Source organism: Eumetopias jubatus, unplaced genomic scaffold, assembly GCF_037043125.1.
Source record: "Eumetopias jubatus isolate StellerSeaLion01/CBP00866 unplaced genomic scaffold, mEumJub1_p1.0 scaffold_7, whole genome shotgun sequence".
NCBI classification, from domain to species: Eukaryota; Metazoa; Chordata; class Mammalia; order Carnivora; family Otariidae; genus Eumetopias; species Eumetopias jubatus.
The window spans coordinates 92119805-92146172 of NW_028274813.1; the positions used below are offsets into that span (position 1 = coordinate 92119805).

Sequence of the window (26368 nt, forward strand, 5' to 3'; positions counted from 1 at the left end):
AAAGGTTAAAATGGGAGGATTTTCTAGTTGAAAAGGACCTTGGAAGGATTTAGAGAAGTGATTTCTTGTTTTTTTTTTTATTATGTTCAATTAGCCAACATGTAGTACATCGTTAGTATTTGATGTAGTGTTCAGTGATTCATTAGTTGCATATAACACCCAGTACTCATCACCACACATGTCCTCCTTAATAACCATCACCCCCCCTCTTCTGTAACCCTCAGTTTGGTTCCTGGAGTCCACATCTCTCATGGTTTGTCTCCCTCTCTGATTTCTTCCCATTCAGTTTTCCCTCCCTTCCCCTGTGGTCCTCCGCACTATTCCTTATGTTCCACATATGAGTGAAATCATATGATAATTGTCTTTAGAGAAGTGATTTTCAAACATGATTATGAATCAGTATCACAGAAGTTTTAAAAAATGATACAGATTTTTGAGCCCTACTCCTGTATTTTTTGTTTCTGAATCTCTGAAAGCTTGGCCATATGTGGGAGATTCTACAAAGTCATCTTGATCCTGGTTATCAGATCAGCATTTGGAAACTGCTGATTTAGCCTGAACCCTTCACTTTACAGACAGAGAAGTTAAGGTCTAGTTCATGTACCCAGTTAATATCTGATGTATATCAAGAACTCAGTTCTCCTGGTTATTAAGTAGCCTGTTATTTTTTTTCTACTGCATATTGATTTCTCATCTATATCATTCTTTTAGATATAGAATTTATTTATTCTATCCTAAACTAATTTATTTAATTCTCTTTGGATTAGGTGCTGTTTCCTTTGGAGGAGACAGTATAATAGAATACTTGAGAGTGAAGCTCTAGAACCAGGGTATCTGATTTCTTATCTGGCTCTATCATTTTTCCTATTTTTGTAATCTTTGGTAAGTTTGTGGTAAACTGCCACAGTTTCTCTTTTGTAAAATGAAGATAATAATTAGAGAAGTTCACATTTATATTTTATAAGGTACTTTTTATGATTTAAGAAGGTCCTTTGTATTATAATCCAAATAGTACAAAAAGATAAAAATATGCCAGTTAGGATTAGGTATAGCTACATAGCATATTAGAAAACAAATAAATAAAATGTGTCCTTATACAAGGCAGAAAATTACTGCTCTTTCCCATTAAAGAAATTCCAGAAATAGGCAACCTAGGATTGATGATGGCTTCATGAATATAAAGGAGGAAGGGAGAGAAGAAAGATTTTTTTTCTTCCAGGGAGAGTCCTCCCAGAAATTGTGCACAGAATGTGTACATAATTTCATTGGCCAGAACTCAAGCACATGGCAGAGGAGTCTGGAAATGTCATTTCTTTTCTGGGTGGTCATGTACCTAGCTAAGAAGCAAGAGTTCTGTTACTTAAAAGAGGAGAATGGATATTGGCATCGCTCTACCACAATAAACAATATGAATTTTTATGGCTCTTGATTGAATTCATTTGGGTATACAGGTTCAAAGGAATCTGAACCTGAGTAAACCTTATTCTTTACAGTAAGGGACATTTCACATTGAGGGCTCCATTAGTCCATTCAGTATAGGAATGTGCCTAAGAGCATTTTGTTAAGCAAAAACACAGTTATCTCTTCATTCATAGCTCATTAAACATTTTTGTCTGGGAGCAGCAAGTTTTTAGTGACCTGGTTTATCAGTTATCTTTCCTAATTGGTGTTCCTTTAGCTTCTAAGGGAGGTGAAAAGATAAAAGTGAAGTATCATTTGTCTTTGATCAACTAATGGCTTGTAGACAGTAGTCGACATTCAATAAATCATAGCTACTTTATTATTATTACTGTAATTATTTGATTAGATCATCTCCAGAGTCCCTTCCAGCTTAAAAATTGTCATTGGAGGCATGTCTGGCCAGCTCAGTTGGTGGAGCGTGTGACTCTTCATCTCGGGGTTGTAGGTTTGAGCCCCACGTTGGGTGTAGAGGTTACTTACAAAAATAAAATAAAAAATTAAAAATTGTCATTGGATTCTAACCTTTAGTTATTTTATTTCAGTAGTGAATGGTACCTTTGATAATTCCTGCTTTTCCCCCCTAACTTTTGCTTTGATTTTAAATATGAACTTCTGTTATTGTTTTGAAATTCTAGTTCTCAATTTTGAACCATATGGACTCTCCTTTTCTTCATCTGGCTTCACTGGACGACAGTCTCCTGCTGGCATTTCTCTTGGTTCAGATATATCTGGGAATAGTGCAGAGACCGGGCTGAAAGAGTAAGTTCCTTTCTTTTTTTTTAAATTTTTATTGTTATGTTAATCACCATACATTACATCATTAGTTTTTGATGTAGTGTTCCATGATTCATTGTTTGTGCATAACACCCAGTGCTCCATGCAGAACGTGCCCTCCTCAATACCCATCACCAGGCTAACCCATCCCTCCACCGTCCTCCCCTCTAGAACCTTCAGTTGTTTTTCAGAGTCCATCGTCTCTCTTGGTTCATCTCCCCCTCCGACTAGAGTAAGTTCCTTTCTTATTAAAATCAAGAACATAGGAGTATTTAAATGTCTTTAAATGTAGTAGCATCCCTGAAAGCTGAATTCTGCATGGTCTGTTTATTGCTTTTAAGGTGTTGATGTTGTACAAGAGAACTAGTAAGAGAGCTTGCTTACTTCCAAGACAGCATAATGTATATAGACTTTACACATAACAATGAAGTGTGTGTTATTACTGTGTATTGTGTGTATGTATGTGTATGTATATATTATGTGTCTTATACACACATTTATACATACATTTGTACATATGTATACACACATATATACACATACATTTTTTAAAGAAGTATGTGAGAATTTTTTTATACAGGTGAATATTCAGCGTATCATTCTACATTCCTCATAATCTTCTACAACCATTTCATTGGAAGATTGACAGTACAGAGATGAACATAAAATAAGATGACTGACTTCATATAAGTAAGCTGTATACTTTGCTCAAAATGCTTCCAGAGCTTCTTTCTTGCCACGGTAAAAATTGGTGATACATGTGGAGCGAAATCTTCAATCTTTTTAGGTAGATTTTTATTTTGGAAATATAAGTTAATTTTAGAAACATGATTAAGTTAAAAAAGTGAGATAATATATATAAAGGGCCTCATAAAATCCAGTGCATAGTAAGTGATTGATACGTGGTAGCTGCTACTATTAATACTAATTGTCATTGCCATCATTATCAATACCCAAAAGCTGAGTTAACCAAATGAAATTAGTGATCACTCTAGATAATTTTGGTTATTGATGTGACATGAAGTAATGAAAATGGCTTCCTTGTTTGTGAAGAAGCTTCTAAAAGAGTTAAAAAAACTTTTAAAAAAATTTTATTTTAATTCCAGTGTAGTTAACATGCAGTGTTACATTAGTTTTTGGTGTACAATATAGTGATTCAACAGCTCCATATATTATTCAGTGCTTATTAAAAAATGTTTTGAGTAGTGGCAGCTTTGTTGGAATAAATGTAATAAAATCTCAAAGGTGGCAACTTTGAAAGATGACAGTTGAATTTTGAGTCCTCATATGTTCATTATGGAGTCAGTCACTTTATTTTATGTTCATCTTTGTATTTGTCAGTCTTCCATCACGATGGTTGGAAGAAGTATTTACCAGAAGACTGACACATAGATTATAAGGAATATAGGATAATATACTGAATGAAATTCTCTTAGCCTTTTTTCCTGCTCTGTTGACACCCTTTTCTTTCCCAGACATTTAATTTCGGTATTCCAAGTATGGGGAACAGATATGATTTGTGAGCATTTGAATGTAGAGGGGATAGCAATTAAGTGCCCCAAACAGAACAGTGGGACAAGGGAAGGAGAGGACAGGAAAGGAACCCTCTAAACCCAGGGAGGAAACTTAGTCTCTTCTACCTGCACAACAGGTGACAGCATCTGTTTGTTTAGTACTTAACTGAGGTCTGGGGGACTTGACGATCCTTGTAAATCCTATACATATACATGTACTACTCTGAGAGAAATGACATTTGGCAGAGCTGCTAAGGAATAGTACATATGCTGTGTTACCATGAAATGCAGCATGAGGGTTGAATATAAAATTTCTTTCCAAAGAGGACCACAGCTTACACATGATTTCAGAATTGGGAACCTATGTGGTAATTGACAAGGCAAATCAGTTTTAGAGAGCAGACAGCCACTCTTCCGCAATCTCTAGCAAGTTGAGAATAAAGTAGTAGCAAGCCCAATTTAGAATTTCTTACTTAGGCCCTATTTGGGGGCTATCTCAAAAGGGAATTCCTAGAGCTGAATTAAAGTGAGTTACAGAATTTACATCTGTGTTTGAATGATCTGATTAAAAACAATACAAAGGTATGCCATGTAAAATCACGAATTATGTTATTGTCAAAACCCAGGCAAAGATTCAGGCTTAAAAAATTTGTTTTACAGTATGTTTCATATCATAAAGAGGCATATTTTGTGTTCTTATTTTTCCTGCTTTTTTAAAAAAAAATATTTTATTTATGTATTTGACAGAGAGAGATAGCAAGAGCAGTAACACAAGCAGGGGGAGCAGGAGAGGGAGAAGCAGGCTTCCTGCCAAGCAGGGAGCCTGATGCGGGGCTCGATCCCAGGACCCTGGGATCATGACCTGAGTCGAAGGCAGATGCTTAACAACTGAGCCACCCAGGCACCCCTATGTTTCCTGCTTTTTAGGCTGCTGATATGTAATCCATGACAGAGAGAATTTATGTTAATAATATGCCAGAAAAATCTTTAAAGTAGCTTGAAGCTCTTTAGGCATATTTTTCCTCTCCTTTCCTATTTTGCCTGTTGTTATGGTTTGGATTCCCTGGGAAGTGCATTCCATGATGGATTTAGCATGCAGAATATAAAGGAGTGCCCTTGTGACTACCACCTGTTTTAAGGAAGGAGAAAGAAGCAGATTTGGGCAGAGAAAGAAGTTAAGATGCAATGCAGTCTAACAGCAATCTCTGCTGACCCCATGGGGAGCTCGGAAGTTAGAGTGGCCCTTCAGAGTTGTCCTGAGTTGGGTCCACATGGGTGGCCAGGACTCTGTATTTCTGTTCATCAGTCACTGGGTGTGGGCTGCCCAGGGAGGGGTATGGTCTCAGGCGATGTGTCCCTCTGCAGCTGAGGCAATCCCAGGGAGGGCGTAATACGAAAGCTGTGTGTATATATGTATGTATGTATTTATTTGAGAGAAAGAGACGAGTGAGAGAATGTGAGTAGAGGGTCGGGGGCAGAGGCAGAGGGAAAGAATCCCAAGCAAGCTCCATTCCCAGTGCAGAGCCTGATGCAGGGCTGGATCTCACAACCCTGAGACCATGACCTGAGCCAAAATCAAGACTCAGACGCCTAACGGACTGAGCTGCCCAGGCATCCCCGAAAGCTGTTTTTAAGAGGCCATGGCAATGATGTGTTTTAAAAAATGCCTCAAGAAAGTAACTCTTAAGCGGTTATTTAACTTGATTTCATTCTTAATCTCTTTAGGACAAATGGCTTGAAGCTGGAAGGTATAAAGAAACTGTGGGGGAAAGAGGGTTATCTTCCCAAGAAGGAAGGCAAAACTGGGGATGAAACTGAAGCTCCACCTGTTCCTCAGGAGAGTATAATAATGGAAACTGTAGACCAAACTTTAATAAAAAAAGACCAGTGTCAAGTCCTTACCCAGTCTAAAGAGGAGAAAGAAAAGCAGCTGCTGGCATCATCATTATTTGTTGGGCTAGGATCAGAAAGTACAGTCAATTTGGTAAGTAGTCCATTATATTCCTCTGGGAATCTGTGTCCCTGTCTTGTACAAAAAAACTGGCTCTTCAGAGGTTCTTGGCTTCCATACATGTGGTGGAAAATGGCTTCCCCATCTCCAGAGCCACCAATGACATACTTTTTATATTCCTGAAAGAGAAATTCTAATTGGCTTAGCTTGAGTCAGGTTTTTTTTGTAGTCCAGTCAGCTGGGGCAAGGGTCAGGGTCCAAATAAAGTTACAAATATGACCACAGGTATTACTCCCATGGGTGGATAAGACAGTTCTCAGTGGGAAGGGGGCTTGATGGAAGTATTGGTGATAACAATAGTTCAACGATATTGATATGTCTATGGAAAAAGTACTTCTCAAAATGGTATTTTTAATAGTAAAGAATGGGAATCAGTTTAGATGTCTAATAGTAGGAGAATGGGTCCATAAATTATATTAGCTCAGAATATTACTCAGGCATTAAAGATAAATACTGAATTGTAAAATAAAAAAAATACATGTAATATTAAGCAAAAAGGCAGAATATAAAGTTTTATTTGTACTCTGTTTATAACTGTTAAGAAGATAAAAGTGTATCGAGACTGAAAGGAATTACACAAAATGAAAATTACACTCAGGAATTATGATTATGATGATTTTCAAAACTTTTTATGTTGATATATTATTATCATAGTAAAAGAATGAAAAATTGGAGCGAAGGGCAGGTGCTATTTTGAGCATCTGAGAATTCCATGTAATTTTCCATTTGGAGGACTGATGGACGTTCCTGGTACAGAATTGTGATTAGAGCTACATTTTTTTCAGTTTTACATCATTCCAGTTCTTTCATCTTCCTTTTCCCTTGGTGGGATTTTCCCTCCATCCCTATACTCTCTGCCTTTTTCTCTCTCTTTTCTAGACCTCATTTCTATCAGACTTGATATTCCCTCCTAAGGAAAAAAAATTTCAATCTAGATGTATTAATAAGTAATATATCTTAATGCTGTCTCAGCATTTGCATTTCAGCAGCAAAGTGACTTATCTTGGGGCTTTAAGGTGTTCCAGCTGGCTGTGGTAAGGGTACCCGTGAATGCCCTGGCACCGTTGGGCAAGTTCTCAGTGGTCAGAGTGCACCCAGGCTTGTGGAGCCCTGAATTGTGAATCCCATGGCTGGTGTTGAAGAATTCCTGTCCTCTCAACAAAGTGCAAAGCTTTTAGTTAAACAGTCTTTCTCAAGAGAACATTGGGTGTGACAAATTAATTATCAGGTGTTTTTTTTTGTTTTTTTTTGTTTTTTCTTTTTTTTTTGTGGTGGGCTTGATATCAGAAGTATAATTCCATTTAAGGTATACTAGATCCTTTTTGGGTTAATTTTTTTACATAATTCATTCTAAGGATCAAGGCTTTTTCCCCCTTCATCTTTGCCTTCTACTTTATCTTCATTTTTATTTTTTTAAGTTTTTATTTAAATTCTAGTAAGTTAACCTACAGTGTAATATTAATATGTTTCAGGTGTAGAATTTAGTGATTTAATACTTAATACAACACCTGGTGCTCATCACTACAAGTGCCCTCCTTAATCCCCATCATCTATTTAACCCATCCCCTCATGCCCCTCCCCTCTGGTAACCCTCAGTTTGTTCCCTATAGTTAAGAGTCTGTTTCTTGGTTTTCCTTTCTCTTTTACCTTCATTTTTAAAAGTTATTTTCTCTGAAGTCTAGATTGACTGTTTCTTTTCTTTAAATATTTGAACAAAGATGTCACTCTAGTGTCTTGTGGCTTGTGTAGCTTCTGATTAACAGGAGATTAGACAGTACAGAAGAAAAAAATTATTAAACTTGAAGACAAAGTATCAAAAATACCCAAAATGAAACACAGAAAAGAGAAAATGAAAACACTCAGAGCATCAGTGACCTGAGGAGCAATACTAAACAACCTAATATATGTCTAATTCAAGTCCCACAGCTACTTGAAAATGGCAGTCCTTCACCCACCCACTCATTTTCATTTTTGTGTTAATAAAATTTTAGTTCTTCTTTGATGACTTCTGAATTGAAAGATAGGAGACAAACTGAGAGTTGGAAGAGGTATTGGGACTTGAGGGAATGAGAGGGTATGGAAGAAGAACTAGAATTTGGGTTAACCAGAATCCTGTGAATGGCAGCCACACCGCCCCAAGGACGATGGAGACGTGGATTTGGAGTAGTGCCATTCTGCACTGATTCTAGATAGGACTTTGGAGGGTAAGAGGGAACTGTGAGCCATCACCACACGCTTATGTAGATTTGCAGACCATTCCCCAGGAGTGTTGCTTCAAAGATGGCAAATTTGCCATTCCCATTTCCTGAGTCTATAGGAAACATCACTAGTCACTGATAGAGTTCTTGCCTGCTGTGTGTGTCAGCCACTGCTAGTTGGTTCTTGAAGTAAAATCAGTTTTTCTTACCTGTTTATTGATTTGTGGGCCATGAAATCATGGTTATTATAGACTACCAAACCAGAGTTTGAGCCATCCCTGTGTTTGAAGGTATCTTCTCTTCTATAGGACAACTCTGGAAACTCAAAAAATGGCTAGGTTTCTCACTGTTTTTATTTTATCTTATTTTATTTTGTATTTTTAAAATTTTACTGCTTTTTATTTTTTTTAAAAGATTTTATTTATTTATTTGGCAGGGAGAGAGTACAAGCAGGGAGAGTGGCAGGTAAGGGAGTGGGAGAGCCAGGCTCCCCACTGAGCAGGGAGCCCGATGGGCTTGATCCCAGGAATCTGGAATCATGACCTGAGCTGAAGGATTAATCAACTGAGACACCCAGGCGCCCTATTTTTATTTTTTTAGAGAGAGTGCACACAAGCAGTGGGAGAGGGATAGTGAGAGGGGTAGAGACTCTCAAGCAGACTCTGTGCTCAGCACAGAGCTGAGGTGGGGCTCAATTCCATGACCCCAAGATTATAACCTGAGCCAAAATCAAGAGTCAGACGCCCAACCAACTGAGCCACCCAGGTGCCCCTCACTCTTTTTAATTTGTGCAATTCTGTACTCTAGCATTCTGAAATTGAATAAGTTTTTGGAATTGTTCACAAATGACTTTTTGACTTTTTTTTTTGATTTTATGTGTTTTTAATGAGAAGATTTAGCTAATAGTTCAAAATGAGGTAGCTGTCAGAATTTTAGGGCTTAACATTTTATTCATCTCTGATTTTTTTGTTAATCTATTCTCTATAGATAGACTTTAACAAGTTAGTAAAATGCTTATTTGAAATTATAGAAAAAGGTTTAAAACTCATGACTGGTAGAATTATCGTTATGTTTTATTTTTGCAGCTGGGAAAGGCAGATACCGTATCTCACAAATTCAGAAGGAAATCAAAAATCAAGGAAACCAAAAGTGGAGAAACAACCAGTGCTCATAATAGGACCTGTTTTTACTTTAGTTCTTCGTCAAATGCGACATATGAAGATGATTATTATTTGGATACTTTGCAGGATAGAGGAGACAAAGAATTAAATAAACTTTCTCTCAACTCTGGACTTTTGGATTCTGAGTCACTCACAGAGCTGCCCTCAGTTGAGAAACTCTCCAATTGCAAGCTGTCTTCATCACCTTCTTTGTTTACTGATAACAGCATGGAAGGTTTTCAGCCTTCTCAGTCCACTGCACTCTCAGTTGCTAATGAAACCTCTTTAGCTGCTTCTTTGCTGGAAGAAACTTCTGAACACATGCATTCAGATCTTGTGGAGGTCTGTCATAATGAAACCATATCATTGTCTTCTTTCAAAATTTGGAAAGATGATTGTTTATTCATGGTCTGGTCAGTTTCTAATAAGAGTGGTTTGGAATTGGAAAGTGCTGACTTAGAAATTGCTCCAGCAGAAAATTTCAAGGTAAGACAATGAATGGTTCATTATTTCTGCCTTAAATAGACATTGCTTGCTTAGTGTTTCTGTTGTTCCATCTTCTGATGGTTTATAAATTTCTTCCACATCCTTTTTTCTTTAGTAAAAAAAACCCCAAAGGTGTGACAGTTTTTTTTTTTTTTATTATTTTGAGTAGGGATGAATTATTCAAAAGAGACAAGGAAACATAAAGATTTTCCAACTGTATTGAGGAAGGCCATAAATATAAAGCAAGTATTGATAGAGCACAGTAGTTAAAAAGGTAGGCTCTTGACTCAGAATGCTTGGCTTTGAATCTTGCTTCTGCTACTTATTAGCTGTGTTCCATGGTCAGGTTATGTAACTTTGAGTTTCCTCACATTTAAAATGAAGATATTAATAGCATCTGCCTGTTACTGTGAGGAGAAAATGAGTTAATATCTGTAAAATGCTTACAGCAGTACCTGGCACATGGTAAGTGTTATCGTGTTTTATTTTCAGTGTGTATTTTATGGTTTTTTGCACTCTTTAAGTGTCTCATTCATTCTTGTTATAAACACTGAGACAAAGTTCTCAGTTTAACAAAGCAGAACGTCAAGGAGTAGGAATATTGAAGGATAAATGTATATACTGTCTGCTGCCTTTTTCTTTCATTGATTTATTCTATATGGAGTGCTTGGGCATCAATTGTATTTCTTCTCTAGCTCTAAGAGATTGCCATTGTGATTTCTGGAAATATGTTTAATTACATTCTTGTATGGATGTCCTTGGTGGAGTTATAATGAGATTTGACCAGTAGATCAGTTATTCCACAAGGCTGACCCAATTTCTTCTGTGGGTGAAAATGTGTTGAATGGAATATTGCCAGAACCACTGACCAGGGCAGAAGTTCCTGACTCTAGATGGGCATTAAGATCACCAGTGGAACTTAAAAAAAAATAAAATAGAGTCCGGTCTCAAAATGGAGGTAAAACCGCCGCCCGGTCGCCCCCAGCCCAGCTCTGGCCGTTGCTACTGGCACCAGGAGGAGGGGGCCATGATGCAAAGGAACCAGAGCAGTTGAGAAAACCATTATTGGTGGTTTGAGCTTTGAAACTACAGATGACAGTTGAAGAGAACATTTTGAAAAATGGGGTACACTTACAGATTGTGTGGTGATGAGAGACCCCCCCAAACAAAACGTTCCAGGGGTTTTGGTTTTGTGACTTACTCTTGTGTTGAAGAGGTGGATGCAGCAATGTGCACCCGACCACACAGGGTTGATGGGCGTGTAGTGGAACCAAAGAGAGCCATTTCTAGAGAGGATTCTGTAAAGCCTGTTGTGCATCTCACAGTGAAGAACATTTTTGTTGGTATTAAAGAAGATACAGAAGAATATAATTTGAGAGACTACTTTGCAAACTATGGCAACATTGAAACCATAGAAGTTATGGAAGACAGGCAGAGTGGAAAAAAGAGAGGATTTGCTTTTGTAACTTTTGATGATCATGATACAGTTGATAAAATTGTTCAGAAATACCACACTATTAATGGGCATAATTGTGAAGTGAAAAAGGCCTTTCTACACAAGAAGTGTAGTCAGCTCGATCACAAAGAGGTCGTGGAGGTGGATCTGGCAACTTCATGGGTCGTGGAGGAAACTTTGGAGGTGGTGGTAACTTTGGCTGTGGTGGAAACTTTGGTGGAAGAGGCGGCTATGGTGGTGGAGGTGGTGGCAGCAGAGGTAGTTATGGAGGGGCTCAGGGGGATATAATGGATTTGGAGGTGATGGTGGCAACTACGGTGGTGGTCCTGGTTATAGCAGTAGAGGAGGCGATGGTGGTGGTGGACCAGGATATGGAAACCAAGGAGGTGGATATGGCGGTGGTGGTGGAGGGTATGATGGTTACAATGAAGGAGGAAATTTTGGAGGTGGTAACTGGTGGTGGTGGGAACTATAATGATTTTGGAAATTATAGTGGACAACAGCAACCAAATTATGGACCCACGAAGGGGGGCAGTTTTGGTGGAAGCAGCTGGGCAGTCCCTATGGTGGTGGTTATGGATCTGGTGGTGGAAGTGGTGGATATGGTAGCAGAAGGTTCTAAAAAAAATTCAGAAGAAAAGGGCTACAGTTCTTAGCAGGAGAGAGAGCGAGGAGTTGTCAGGAAAGCTGCAGGTTACTTTGAGACAGTTGTTCCAACTGCATTAGAGGAACTGTAAAAATCTGCCACAGAAGAAATGATGATCCATAGTCAGAAAAGTTACTGCAGCTTAAACAGGAAACCCTTCTTGTTCAGGACTGTCATGGCCACTGTTTGCAAAAAGTGCAGTTACTTTTTACATTCCTGAGGTCTTTCATCTGTTGTAGCTTTGTCTTTGTCTTTTTCTTTTCATTACATCAGCTATATTGCCCTGTAAATTGTGGTAGTGATACCAGGAATAAAAAATTAAGGAATTTTTAAAAACAAAACAAAATCCAGTCCTATTGCTTGGGCTCTACCCCCATAGCTTGAGTAAGGGTGTAGATTGAAAAGGGAAGGCACGTGTGTGTCTGTGTGTGTGTACTTTTTTTTTTAACTCCCGTAGCTTTTTTTTTTGTAAATTTAATTTTTTTAAGGTTTTATTTATTTATCTGAGAGAGAGGGAGAGAGCACAAGCAGGGGGAGGGGTAGAGGGAGAGAGAGAGAAGTAGACTCCCTGCTGAGCAGGGAGCCCGACTCCAGGCTTGATCCCAGGACCCTGGGATCATGACCTGAGCCGGAGGCAGACGCCTCAGGCAGACTGAGCCACCGAGGCACCCCAGCTCTCCTAGCTTTAAACATCTGGTGCTAGCCAGGATTGAGAACCAAAGGATACAAGTTAAATAATTTTCATATTGTTGTTGCTAAATTTTACAGATATTTTCACTGTAATTTGTTATATAACTTACCTGTATACTATTTCTTAATTATCTGTGCTAGTGAATTTTTCTCAAGTAAAGTTGTCATTTTCATAATGTGGTTTGTTTTTAACATCTTACAATAGTGTGTTTTTGTACCACTTCAATAAAATAGAAAATTGGTATTCATATGATAGTCTGTATTGATCCTTCTTCAGTACTTTTATTACTTTTATTTACAGATCACTGAGCAACCTGGATGCCGCTTGCCTATAATAGAAGCAGAAAGCATCAAAACCTTTCAATATAGCGTGCAGGTGGAGAAACCTTTTACAGAAGGGAATCTTTCTGGTTTTATAAATTATCAGATGATGGATACTCATTCTGTTCAGCTTGAATTTTCTGTAAACTTATCACTATTAGATTTCATTAGGTAAATATTTTCTGGAAAGTTAATTCAAGTTATTCATTCATTCAGCAAATATTTATTAGGCCTTTTCTCTGGACAGAAACACTGTGTTAGGTGCTGGGGAGTATCCAGATTCAAAACTAGATACAGTCCCTACCTTTAGGGAATGTTCAGGCTAGGTAAGAGACATTGAACAATCACATGAATTTATGTATAATTTTGAATTGTGCTGTGAAGAGAAAGTAAATGGTACAAAGAGCAATTACAATATGGGACCTGATTTAGGTTGGGGTTGATTAGTAATCTTGGAAAACCTCTGAGAGAAAGTAATATTAAAGTGTAATGTTTAAGCTGAAATAACTTCAGAGATTCTGCCTGGCTTTTTTTTTAAAAGCTTTTAAAGTTTCTCTCATTTATATTTCATTTATTTGATTAATTATTTCATAAAATCTGTTTATTAAGTTTAGAGATCTGTAAGAAAATTACTCAAGGTTATTAAACTTTTATTAGAGTTACAGTCAGTATTTAGCTTTATACTAGACACTATGCAGTGTTACCAGAATAATTGAAGACAATGTCTTCACTCTTCTGCTCTCATTTAGTTTTATGGATATATTGTACTGTATTAAAACATTTTTTAAAATGAAGGCTGCCTGAACCAAGAATGCAGAATGCCAGTGAATATCTATAAAATTTTTTTAACCTTCACACATTCATTTGCGTTACACTGCTGTAATTTTTGCCTACTCTTTAAAATCTTTTAGTAAGAACATGTCTCTCACTCTGTCAAAGAATGTATTTCTGCCTGTGGTGCTGTTATAAGATAGAATCCAGCCTTCTAAAAACTTAGACTGTAAAGGTATATCCTGTGGTGAGCATTAGTGACCTGAAGAAGCGCGATATATGCAATAAACAGTTCTTCTGTGTGTATTAATAAAATCCTATGTATCTTTAAAAAATATTTTTCCTAATTATAAAATAAGTGCATAATTATTATAAAAATTCAAATGCATAGAAAATATAAGTAAAATATAAAAGTTCCTTATAATTCTATCCCCAGAGACCCAGTGTTCACTACCTGATTCATGAACCATTTTCAAAAATGCATTTGTTAAAGTCCTTTCCTTGGTCTAATTTACATAAGGTGCTAGATCTTTATATTCATACTTTTATACATGATGTTGATAGTGTCGTCTTATCCCCAAATCCAAAGTATACATGAAAGAAAGTTTTATATTTGAATGATTCATGAAATTACTTGGTAAAATTTTACTGAAATGACTAATACTCAGACAAAGAGAGAACTGAGTGATTTATTGAAAAGACATTTACACTTTAATAACATCTTTTTTCAAAAGTATTTTCATCAGTTTGGAGGATGATGGTAAGCATTCTAATCATAGTTAATTTAAAAACATGAATTTTGCGGGACCCAGATTTACAATGATTATGTTCTATTTCCATGAGTCATTTGAAATGTATTTGTTTGTTTGTTTAGAATTAATTTCATTCTTTTGGACATAAATCTAATTTTAAAAATTATTTTCAGACCATTAAAAATCTCAACTGAAAACTTTGGCAAACTCTGGTTGTCCTTCGCAAATGATGTGAAGCAAAATATAAAAGTGTCAGAATCTCAAGCTGCTCTGCCTTCTGCCCTAAAGACCCTGCAACAGAAACTAAGACTTCATGTTGTCGAAATTATAGGTTTGTAGAGTTACAAAAAGGCAATCTTGTGTTTATAGGGGCTTGCTCACAGAACACAAATCAATTTTCATGAGTATCGGATTTCTTAGAGCTGTATTTCCTGTTATGAGTACCTTTCAAATGAGTGTGTTGTTCAGACATTATTAAATAATTTTTTTGTATGGTAAAATATACATAACAGAAGTTTCCATTTTGACCAATTTTAAGTGTACAGTTCATTGACATTAAGGACATCCTTAATTGTACAGCCATTGCCGCCACCACTTCAAGAACTTTTTTCTCCTCTTTAGCTAAAACTCTGTGCCCTTTAAACACTATCTCGTCATTCCCCTCCCTCTCTACCTCCTGGTGACCACCATTGTCATTTCTGTCTCTATGAATTCAACCACTTTAGGTGTCTCATATAAGCGGAATCATGCAATATTTTTCCTTTTGTGACTGGCTTATTTCACTTAGCCTAATGTTTTCAAGGTTCATTCATGTAGCATGTGTCAAAATTTCTTTCCTTTTTAAGCCTGAATTTCACTGTTCATTGTATGAATGTACCACATTTTGTTTATCCATTGATGGACACTTGGGTTGCCTCCCCCTTTTATCTGTTAGGAATGATGCCGCTGTGAGTGTGAGTGTACGGATAATCTGTGTTGAAGTCCCTGCTTTCAGTTCTTTTGGTTATGTAATTCTATATTTAATTTTTGAAGAAACTGCCATATAATATTCCACAGCATCTGTACCATTTACATTCCCACTGGCAGTGCACAGAGGTTCCAATTTCTCCACATCCTCACCAACTGTTGTTATACATACACGTGAGTGTGTGTGTGTGTGTGTGTATGAGATACATGTATATCTTATATATATGACTAGGAATTCATTGTGGATTTAACTTGCATTTCCTTACTGATCAGTGATGTTGAATATCTTTTCACGGGCGTGTTGGCCATTTGTATATTTTCTTTGGAGAAATGTCTAAGTCCTTTTGTCTTAAAGAATTTTTAATTTTTGCTTTGTTGTAGGCAATGAAGGGCTTTTGGCCTGTCAGCTACTGCCATCCATCCCCTGCTTGCTGCATTTTCGAGTTCATGGTGATGTATTAGCCCTGTGGTTCAGATCCTCCTGCTCTACTCTTCCTGACTGTTTACTGTATCAGTGTCAAAAGGTGATGGAGGGATCCTAGCAGAAGCTCTGCTTATATTTTACTCCACCAGAATAAATGGTTTACATAGATAAACTTATTTACCAAAGTAAAAACTCTTGGTACTTCTAATGAAAATGGGGATTATTATAAGCTGTGGTTCTATGTGTTTTCTTTATGAATCCTGATCAAGAAAGATCCCCAAGGAACTGTATCCTTAACCTTTTACTCAGGATTGTACAGTACATTTGGGTCCCCCAAAAAGTGACCTAAACTAATGTTATAAACTGCTAATGATTTATATGTCACTTAGTGTAGAGGGACTGAAAATATTTATTTTGTTATAAATAATTTTATAGCAGATTTACTCTAGTGCTAGCTGATTTGTAGTAAAGCGAAGTCTCAGTTCTCTGCATTAATGGAGGGGAGACAGACATGGCATTGGTAATCCCAGACCTAATTCATATTTGGCTTTGGAATGCAGTGTGAGCTTTTTGATAGGCAAGTCATTACTTTCAATTATGTTTTGCTTAGATCAGTATTGAACTAAGTTGGCACAGCACACACTAACAGTTCAGGAGATCCATGAGCATGCTGGATATTGGGGGGATTCAATCTGTGATAAAGTTTTTATTGTAGATAACTGGTTACACATGCTTGTAGATAATTTGGCTACAAATTTGTTTTCCCACTTGCATTTATTTTCAAAATTCAAAGTGAATCACTATTCTTATTTTAAAAACCCAGAGCCATTTATAAAATATTGTCATGTGGAAACACAACCTATAATGAGCACACAGATATAAAAGGACTTTTTAGTTATGGTGAATATCTTAGTTACCATTTAGGTCCTTTTGACAAACTAAATTTTGTGAGTATAAATGGCAAAGCCATCTTATCTTCCCTGGCTTTTGAATCCACTAGGACTCAGTGGATACAACCAAAGCAGTGACTGCTTAAGTATACCATAGAGGTTCTTCAGCAAAATATCTCATTTTTATGTTGCAGTTTTGCTTTTATGGCCTCTGTCAGAACTCTTGTCAGTAAAAGAGGTTAAGCCTAATATGAATGATGGGCCACAATCTTGAGATTGTACATTAAAGTTAAAAACTGAAATAGTAAGTATTTTATAAAATCTTATGGTGCTGTGGAAAATATTCATTATTTCACTTTTTCTGACACTTCACCATGGAGACTGTTCTGGTAATATAGTTTTAAGTCATTGCAGTTACTTCTCTGGTTAATTGGTACTGTTTGCCACCCAGGTGTTGAATTCTGGTTTAAATTATCTCACTAATCATAGCTGATGAAGATACTAAGGGGATTCCCCGGAGCTGAGATTTCATTAGTTTTTCATGTCTAGTATTTTCCTCCCTAAAAACTAAAGCACTATTTTTAAAAATTAATTTTAAAGTCGTTCATTTTTAAAAAGGTAACACCTTGTTAATTTTATGCTTTTAAAAACATGCAGTAAAACCTTGCTACAAGAGCAATGGTAAGTGACTGGAATTTCCTGCCTAGGTTTCTCCTTTTGAGTAGAAGATCAGATTCATCTTCAGGTTCTCAGCAGTGTCATAGTGAAGGGACTGAGCTCTCTCTTGGGTGTAGCAGACACTGGTGGCTAGACTTATCAGCTTTTTTATTTCTACCTCTGTCAACAAAAGCCCCCTGATTCTGCTCTTACTCTGACAAAGAAATAGGACGTACCCTCTCACTTTTAGGGGAATGCAGTATATGGCAAAGGAGGTGCTCTCATTTTTTTCTGTCCTCCTGTGTACTTACATGATCAGCAAGGCTGGGTTGAGTACGGAGCAGTGGGTGTAAGGTGCCCAGCAAGCAGACGGACAACCACCTGGGAGAGATTACAGTGAACTATGGTGCTGCTTGGCTGCAGGGCTGTTCATGAGTGGCAGCAGCAGTTGTCATGAAAGACGTGGCTTGGCCAACAGAGCTGTCTAAGGGTGGGACACGTGTAATGGTAGGTCGGGGCGGGGGGCATCATTTTGGCCTGCCAAAGGGAACTTAGTGCCACTTTTGTTCTTTCTGAACTCACTAAATGGAAAGTAGGGCGACAGAGGTTCCACTGAAATGATTAGTAGAATGTTTACAGTGTTTATATTTTTGTGGTTTTAAAAACAGTAGGAAAGAGTAAATAGTAAAGAACTTCAGAGCAGTATATATTCTGCCTAAATTAATTCAATGTTTTAAATTCTAAATCAGGCATCACCAACCTTTTTCGCATTGCCAGAGCTATGACTATAAAGTAGGGAGAATGATTTTTGTGGGTAGATGATCACGTGAAGGGGCAGCATCTGGAGTAAGAGCTATGGTGGAGATGCTCAGCTGTGTGAGAATGCGGCAAGGGTGAATCGGGGCAGGGGGCGGCGGATACAGGGCAGACAGCAAAGCTTTAGGAGCAGGTGAATGAAGAAGGATCAGGCTCCCACCAGAGTAGTCCCTGTGGAGGCGGGCAGATCAGGCTCAGGGGAAAGTGGGCCTCAAGTAAGCGTCCTGAAAACGCTGCAGATGGAAACTGAGCAGTTAACCAAGTGCCAGTGTGCCAAGCATGCCAAGCACAGCATGTTCTCTGCAGAGGGGCATTATTTTAAACAGTAACCTACTAGCCTCTACCAAAACAGTTGTGCTGAAAATGCAGTGTTGCATTTTTTCCTTTTATTTCATGTCAGTAATATTATAAAATATTGAGCTCTTTGTCTTCTTTTTTATGGATAAATGTGGTCTTAGTCTCATGATTGTGAGCCACTGAAAGTGCACTGAACCTATTCACATGTCTTTAAGGTGTTTTGCTCTGTTAAAATTTTAGGAGGGAAAAATGCAAGTGAGAATGACAGCCTAATAGGCATTAATTACCTTATTTTGGAGTTGAATTCTGTAATTGGAAAAAATTCAGTTAAAGATGTAATAAATATAAAATGATCTATACCGTTCTTTGGTCTGTGTATTTTTTATTATCTAAATAGCTGAGTAATAAGTAAATCCTATTCAGTAATTTGATAGGGTTAGTGAAAAAGAACAGAAGCAACTGGAATGGGATGAAAAGAGTAATTTACTCATTATAGTCCCAAAGAATGTGATCTAATTGGTTAAAAGTAAAGATATTGCTGTGTCTGTGTGATGTTCAAAGAGAATTTTGTGGGCTTCAGACAGGTTAGAATGTGGATTGATCCTCAGGTGCGTGTCCATGTCGCCTGCATTCATTCTAGCCTGACCACAGCTTTCAAAGCAGTGTTGTGTTTCTGTGATGCCCTCTCCTTACAGCCACCAGAGATGCAAGAAACACAGTAAGTCAGATGGTGACTTAGTGATCAAAGACTCTGAGTCTTCTGGCCATCTCTGCATGTAAAGTTCCTAAACACAGAGCTAGATCAAATGTGGCATTAAATCTCACCTATTTATGCCTACTATTGGCTATAGTGTATGGCAGACAAATTCTGAGACTTGCAGCCCCATCTTTGGGACACTGAAGGTAAAGGAGATTTAAATGCACCACACCTACTGCAGTAATTGAAAAGAAGGGGCTCTTGAAGGGAGGGGGTGGGTGTGCTGCTGCCAAATGGGCCAGGATTAATGATTGTATGAAAGTTGCTTGTTTATGTGTGTGCATAATGAGACTATGAACTTTATATGGTTAAGGACCATGTGTATAGTTTATGTTCCCTTTGTCTAATACATAATAGGCACTCAGTAATAGGGGCTCAGCTTACTGAATGAATGACTAAAAATACCTGTCCCCTCAAAATAAGTAGTCTGAGACCAGGTAATATCCAGGGATTGAATTTAGCAATACCATGGCTCTCCGAGAAGTAAAGAAAAGTGATATGATGTACTTTATAGATAGAAGTCAGCAGAAAGGGGTTCTGGAGAAACCAGCTTGTGCCAATTTCTGCCTTGTGGGAGAGAGGAAGCATGAGTGCTTGATGGGACCTTTACCGGCCTGAAAGCTAAGTCCTATGAGAAGGCGCCATGCCATTTAAGAAATCTCTGCAAAAACAGTGTGATTACAGATATTATGACTTGGAGGAGGACTTCTCTGCTTTATGGCAGATGTCCATGAAGTTGTATTGATATAAAAGAACTTGTTCTAGGACAGAAAGCAGTGGATATTTGATCAGTGAAGCTAAAGATAGGTAGCCAATGAATATGATAAGGCAGATTTACCAGCTAAGTTAGCATTGCCTGTTTCTTTAGAAGGGTGAGCACTGTGATAATGGGAGGGACAACTATACATTAACAAGGCCGACAGCATCAGGAAGGTTGGGGAAGAACAGGCCTTCTGAATAAGCAGCCGGAAACAGAATTACTTAAAAGGAAATGTGGGGCGCCTGGGTGGCTCAGTCGTTAAGCGTCTGCCTTCGGCTCAGGTCATGATCCCGGGGTCCTGGGATCGAGTCCCACATCGGGCTCCCTGCTCAGTGGGAGGCCTGCTTCTCCCTCTCCCACTCCCCCTGCTTGTGTTCCTGCTCTCGCTGTCTCTCTCTGTCAAATAAATAAATAAAGTCTTTTAAAAAAAAAAAAAGGAAATGTGTTTTCATATGCATCACCTGGGAAACTTCATGGTAGGTGCCTGGATCCAAGATGGGAAGGTACCCAAAAGATGGGTCCAGAGAACCCTGAGAACTTAAAGACTGTGGCCTGGATACAGGGAAGATGGACCTGGTCAGGGAGAAAAGATGGATGATGTCAAACAGCATGAGTTTCCTGGAGCATCTGTAATGCTGAAAATATAGTGAGTTCTTTTAAGTGGTTGTAGCTAGATTGTGGGCTTCTTTCCAAGAAAGGAATCAATTTCCTTTAGTTATTTTAAACTATTTTCCTAAGTGGATGAGTGCTTTTCATTCCCCAGAACATATTGTCAATGCCACTAAACAGCTGACTTTAGGAAATTATTCCCTGATGTGGTCTGGCAGGACATGTGCCAAGTGGGCAGAGACTAGACCCCAGAGATTTTTTGTATTTCAGTGAGGGAAAAGTACTTGGAAATCTGTTTGCACATCTTCATCCCTTATATTGTGTGACAAGTAGAAAGTAACAGAGGTGAGATGTGATATATTCTGAGGGGAAGGGTTTGGTCTGAATTGCCACTATATAATTTAATGAAGTTAAGGGCAAAACCAGTGAGTGGAACAAGCCGGTCCCCACTGATGATCAAGGTATAAGACTTGATAGATCAAGGTTAAGAATTTATTTTTTCATCTTAGTTGACTGATTAATAGTAGCTGGGGTTAAGTAGAAGAGTTATTGTGAGCTGTGGGAAAAATAAAATGATTTGGACCCAAATATTAGACCAGTCTTCATCTTCAGAAGTGATAAGGATGTTTTCTTATTCATAAGGAACCGTTTTGAGCAGACCTGATTTTATGCTAATGAAGTGACTTAGAGTGGTGTCTAAGACCCTCAGGATGGGGTTGGTCACCAGAAAGACTGAATAGAGGGATGGAACTTCCAGCCCTGCTCACCTACCTCTGGGAAGGGAAAAGGGAGGGGCAGGGTGGTTGGAGATTAAGCTCTCTATATAAAAATTCTGGAATAGGATTGATGAACTTCCCACATTGGTGATGCACCCCAGTTCCATGGGGACAGAAGTTCCCATGCTCAGGACCCTTTCGGACCTTGCCCTGTATACCTCTTCATTTGGCAGTTTTTGAAAGGTGGCCAGTCAGAATTGAGATGTGTTTGAAGTATAAAGTGGAGATGTGTTTGAAGTATAAACATTGGATTTCAAAGACATAGTGCAAAGGTAAAATAATTTTTATATTAAGGATATTGAAATAGTATTTTAGGTATATTAGACTAAAAGTACATTATAGCCCTATAAAGATCAAATCTAGAAAAAACAATCAGTGGTTATTCTGTCCCTTCCTTGCTCTAATCCTGATATTAAATCCATTATTCTTAAACTTTAATGGCAATTCAGAGAGAATTGGAGTTTGTTCTGGTGCAGTTAACTTACTTGGAATCAGTTTGATCCTTTCAACACCTACCTTTAAGTTTTCTTAGGCTGAGTCCAGAGCAGTCTTTAGGGTTTGGCCATTAAGGCAACACTCTTCTGAAGATACTACCTCTAAATAGTGGGGGACTTTAACACCCCCCTCACTGAAATGGACAGATCATCTAAGCAAAAGATCAACAAGGAAATAAAGACTTTAAATGACACACTGGACCAAATGGACTTCACAGACATATTTAGAACATTCCATCCCAAAGCAACGGAATACACATTCTTCTCTAGTGCCCATGGAACATTCTCCAGAATAGATCACATCCTAGGTCACAAATCAGGTCTCAACCAGTACCAAAAGATTGGGATTATTCCCTGCATGTTTTCAGACCACAGTGCTTTGAAACTAGAACTCAATCACAAGAGGAAAGTTGGAAAGAACTCAAATACATGGAGGCTAAAGAGCATCCTACTAAAGAATGAATGGGTCAACCAGGAAATTAAAGAAGAATTAAAAAAATTCATGGAAACCAATGAAAATGAAAACACAACTGTTCAAAATCTTTGGGACACAGCAAAGGCAGTCCTAAGAGGAGAGTATATAGCAATACAAGCCTTTCTCAAGAAACAAGAAAGGTCTCAAATACACAACCTAACCCTACACCTAAGGAAGCTAGAGAAAAAACAGCAAGTAAAGCCTAAACCCAGCAGGAGAAGAGAAATCATAAAGATCAGAGCAGAAATCAATGAAATAGAATCTAAAAGAACAGTAGAACAGATCAACGAAACAAGGAGCTGGTTCTTTGAAAGAATTAACAAGATTGATAAACCCTGGCCAGACTTAACAAAAAGAAAAGAGAAATGACCCAAATCAACAAAATCATGAATGAAAGAGGAGAGATCACAACCAACACCAAAGAAATACAAACAATTATAAGAACATATGAACAACTCTATGCCAGCAAATAAGATAACCTGGAAGAAATGGATGCATTCCTAGAGATGTATCAACTACCAAAACTGAACCAGGAAGAAATAGAAAACCTGAACAGACCTATAACCATTAAGGAAATTGAAGCAGTCACCAAAAACCTCCCAACAAACAAAAGCCCAGGGCCAGATGGCTTCCCAGGGGAATGCTACCAAACATTTAAAGAAGAATTAATACCTATTCTTCTGAAACTGTTCCAAAAAATAGAAATGGAAGGAAAACTTCCAAACTTGTTTTATGAGGCCACCATTACCTTGATCCCAAAACCAAAGACCCCATCAAAAAGAATTACAGACCAATATCCTTGATGAACATGGATGCAAAAATTCTTGCCAAAATACTAGCCAATAAGATCCAACAGTACATTAAAAGGATTATTCACCATGACCAAGTGGGATTTATCCCTGGGCTGCAAGTTTGGTTCAACATCCGCAAATCAATCAACGTGATACAATACATTAACAAAAGAAAGAACAAGAATCATATGATCCTCTCAATAGATGCAGAAAAAGCATTTGACCAAATACAGCATTCTTTCTTGATCAAAACTCTTCAGAGTATAGGGATAGAGGGTACATACCTCAATATCATAAAAGCCATCTATGAAAAACCTACAGCAAATATCATATCAATGGGAAAAAACTGAGAGCTTTCCCCCTGAGGTCACGAACGTGGCAGGGATGTCCACTATCACCACTGCTATTCAACATAGTATTAGAAGTCCTAGCCACAGCAATCAGACAACAAAAAGAAATCAAAGGCATCCAAATCGGCAAGGAAGTTAAACTCCCACTCTTTGCAGATGATATGATACTTTATGTGGAAAACCCAAAAGACTCCACCCCAAAACTGCTAGAACTCATACAGGAATTCAGTAAAGTGGCAGAGATAAAATCAATGCACAGCAATCAGTGGCATTCCTACACACCAACAACAAGACAGAAGAAAGGGAAATTAAGGAGTCGATCCCGTTTACAATTGCACCCAAAACCATAAGATACCTAGGAATAAATCTAACCAAAGAGGCAAAGGATCTGTCCTCAGAAAACTATAAAATACTCAGGAAAGAAATTGAGGAAGACACAAAGAAATGGAAAAACATTCCATGTTCATGGATTGGAAGAACAAATATTGTGAAGATGTCAATGCTACCTAGAGCAATCCACACATTCAGTGCAATTCCCATCAAAATACCACCCACTTTTTTCAAAGAAATGGAACAAATAATCCTAAAATTTGTATGGAACCAGGAAATACCCCGAATAGCCAGAGGAATGTTGAAAAAGAAAAGCAAAGCTGGCGGCATCACAATTCCGGACTTCCAGCTCTATTACAAAGCGGTCATCATCAAGACAGTATGGTACTGGCACAAAATCAGACACATAGATCAATGGAACAGAATCGAGAGCCCAGAAATGGACCCTCAACTCTATGGTTAACTAATCTTCCTACAAAGCAGGAAGGGATGTCCAATGGAAAAAAGACAGTCTCTTCAACAAATGGTGTTGGGAAAATTGGACAGCCACATGCAGAAGAATGAAACTGGACCCTTTCCTTACACCACACACAAAAATAGACTCAAAATGGTTGAAAGACCTAAACGTGAGACAGGAGTCCATCAAAATCCGAAAGGAGAACTCAGGCAGCAACTTCTTCGACCTCAGCCACAGCAACTTCTTCCTAGAAACATCGCCAAAGGCAAGGGAAGCAAGGGCAAAAATGAACTATTGGGACTTCGTCAAGATAAAAAGCTTTTGCACAGCAAAAGAAACAGTCCACAAAACCAAAAGACAACCGACAGAATGGGAGAAGATATTTGCAAATGACATATCAGATAAAGGGCTAGTATCCAAAATCTATAGAGAACTTATCAAACTCAACACCCAAAGAACAAATAATCCAATCAAGAAATGGGCAGAAGACATGAACAGACATTTTTCCAAAGAAGACATCCAAATGGCCAACAGACACATGAAAAAGTGCTCAACATCGCTCGGCATCAGGGAAATCCAAATCAAAACCTCAATGAGATACCACCTCACACCAGTCAGAATGGCTAAAATTAAGTCAGGAAACAACAGATGTTGGCAGGGATGCGGAGAAGGGGGAACCCTCCTACACTGTTGGTGGGAATGCAAGCTGGTGCAACCACTCTGGAAAACAGTATGGAGGTTCCTCAAACAGTTGAAAATAGAGCTACCATATGATCCAGCAATTGCACTACTGGGTATTTACCCCAAAGATACAAATGTAGGGATCTGAAGGGGTACGTGCACCCCAATGTTTATAGCAGCAATGTCCACAATAGCCAAACTGTGGAAAGAGCCAAGATGTCCGTCGACAGATGAATGGATAAAGAAGATGTGGTATATATATACAATGGAATATTATGCAGCCATCAAAAGGAATGAGATCTTGCCATTTGCAACGACGTGGATGGAACTGGAGGGTGTTATGCTGAGTGAAATAAGTCAATCAGAGAAAGACATGTATCATATGACCTCACTGATATGAGGAATTCTTAATCTCAGGAAACAAACTGAGGGTTGCTGGAGTGGTGGGGGGTGGGAGGGATGGGGTGGCTGGGGGATAGACATTGGGGAGGGTATGTGCTATGGTGAGTGCTGTGAATTGTGCAAGACCGTTGAATCACAGATCTGTACCTCTGAAACAAATAATCCGATATATGTTAAGGAAAAAAAAAGATAGCAGGAGGGGAAGAATGAAGGGGGGGAATCAGAGGGGGAGACGAACCATGAGAGACGATGGACTCTGAAAAAGAAACAGGGTTCTAGAGGGGAGGGGGTGTGGGGGGATGGGTTAGCCTGGTGATGGGTATTAGAGGGCATGTTCTGCATGGAGCACTGGGTGTTATGCACAAACAATGAATCATGGAACACTACATCAAAAACTAATGATGTATGGTGATTAACATAACAATAAAAATTTTAAAAAAAGGATGCTACCTCTATCTCATGAGGGCACTTTGGCTGGTGGAAACAAACTATTCCATCCCAAATTGTAGCCATCCTGGCCTCCCTGATCTCTTCAGATTTTTCCTTCCTGATCCTGTGCCCTGGAACCTTCTTCCAGGCAGTCAGCTGGGACAATCACAAAGTTTGCCTTGGTTTTTGTTTCCCTTTCAGGGCAATCAAGAGTCCTGCGCTGGTTGTTTTTCAATGTCTAAAGATCATGATTTCATGTAATCTCTCCAAGTTTCCCAGTTGTTTAAGGCAGGAGGGTAAATCTAGTCCTTTTTACGCTTGGTCAGAAGAGGTAGTACCCTAATTACTAGGTTTTAATTTCATGAAGGACACATTCCTATCCTATTCTAGGAATTCCTGAGTCACTTGATCAAATTCATTCAGTATAGAATTTGGGAGGAAGAGGCACATTTTACTCTGTGTGGACATGGAACTGGAACACTCCTCTGTATGTTGTAGGTTAGGCCAGGTTTATTAAAAATATTGTACTGGGGCTCTTGTGTGGCTCAGTTGGTTGAGCATTTGACTCTTGGTTTTGGCTCAGGTCATGATCTCAGGGTCGTAAGATCGAGTCTCATGTCGGGCTCCACACTCAGTGCAGAGTCTGCTTGTCCCTCTCCATTCTCTGCCCCTCCCCCTCTCTCAAATAAATAAAATCTTAAAAAAAAAAGGTACTGTACCTACAATTAGGGGATGAAATTAGCATTGAAAGGAAGAGCCCCTTATTG

At 38.4% G+C, this 26368-nt stretch overlaps 1 protein-coding gene and 1 pseudogene across 3 annotated transcripts in view; both read left to right on the forward strand.

Annotated features, from left to right (window-relative positions):
- The window catches only part of AP4E1 (adaptor related protein complex 4 subunit epsilon 1), a 55481-nt gene extending 36827 nt beyond the window's left edge, over window positions 1-18654 (forward strand). Inside the window, exons 16-21 of one of the 3 annotated variants that reach the window (XM_028100083.2) lie at window positions 2097-2220; window positions 5475-5733; window positions 9044-9604; window positions 12698-12888; window positions 14414-14571; window positions 15588-18654. In XM_028100083.2, the coding sequence (XP_027955884.1) occupies window positions 2097-2220; window positions 5475-5733; window positions 9044-9604; window positions 12698-12888; window positions 14414-14571; window positions 15588-15748 (1454 nt within the window). In that variant the 3' untranslated portion in view covers window positions 15749-18654. Of the gene's footprint in view, window positions 1-2096; window positions 2221-5474; window positions 5734-9043; window positions 9605-9773; window positions 9851-12697; window positions 12889-14413; window positions 14572-15587 lie in introns of those variants that run through there. The other 2 variants (XM_028100084.2, XM_028100086.2) reach the window with 2 other exon arrangements.
- Window positions 10557-11682, forward strand: LOC114206386 (heterogeneous nuclear ribonucleoprotein A3 pseudogene; annotated as a pseudogene).
- Window positions 18655-26368: the final 7714 nt, after the last annotated feature.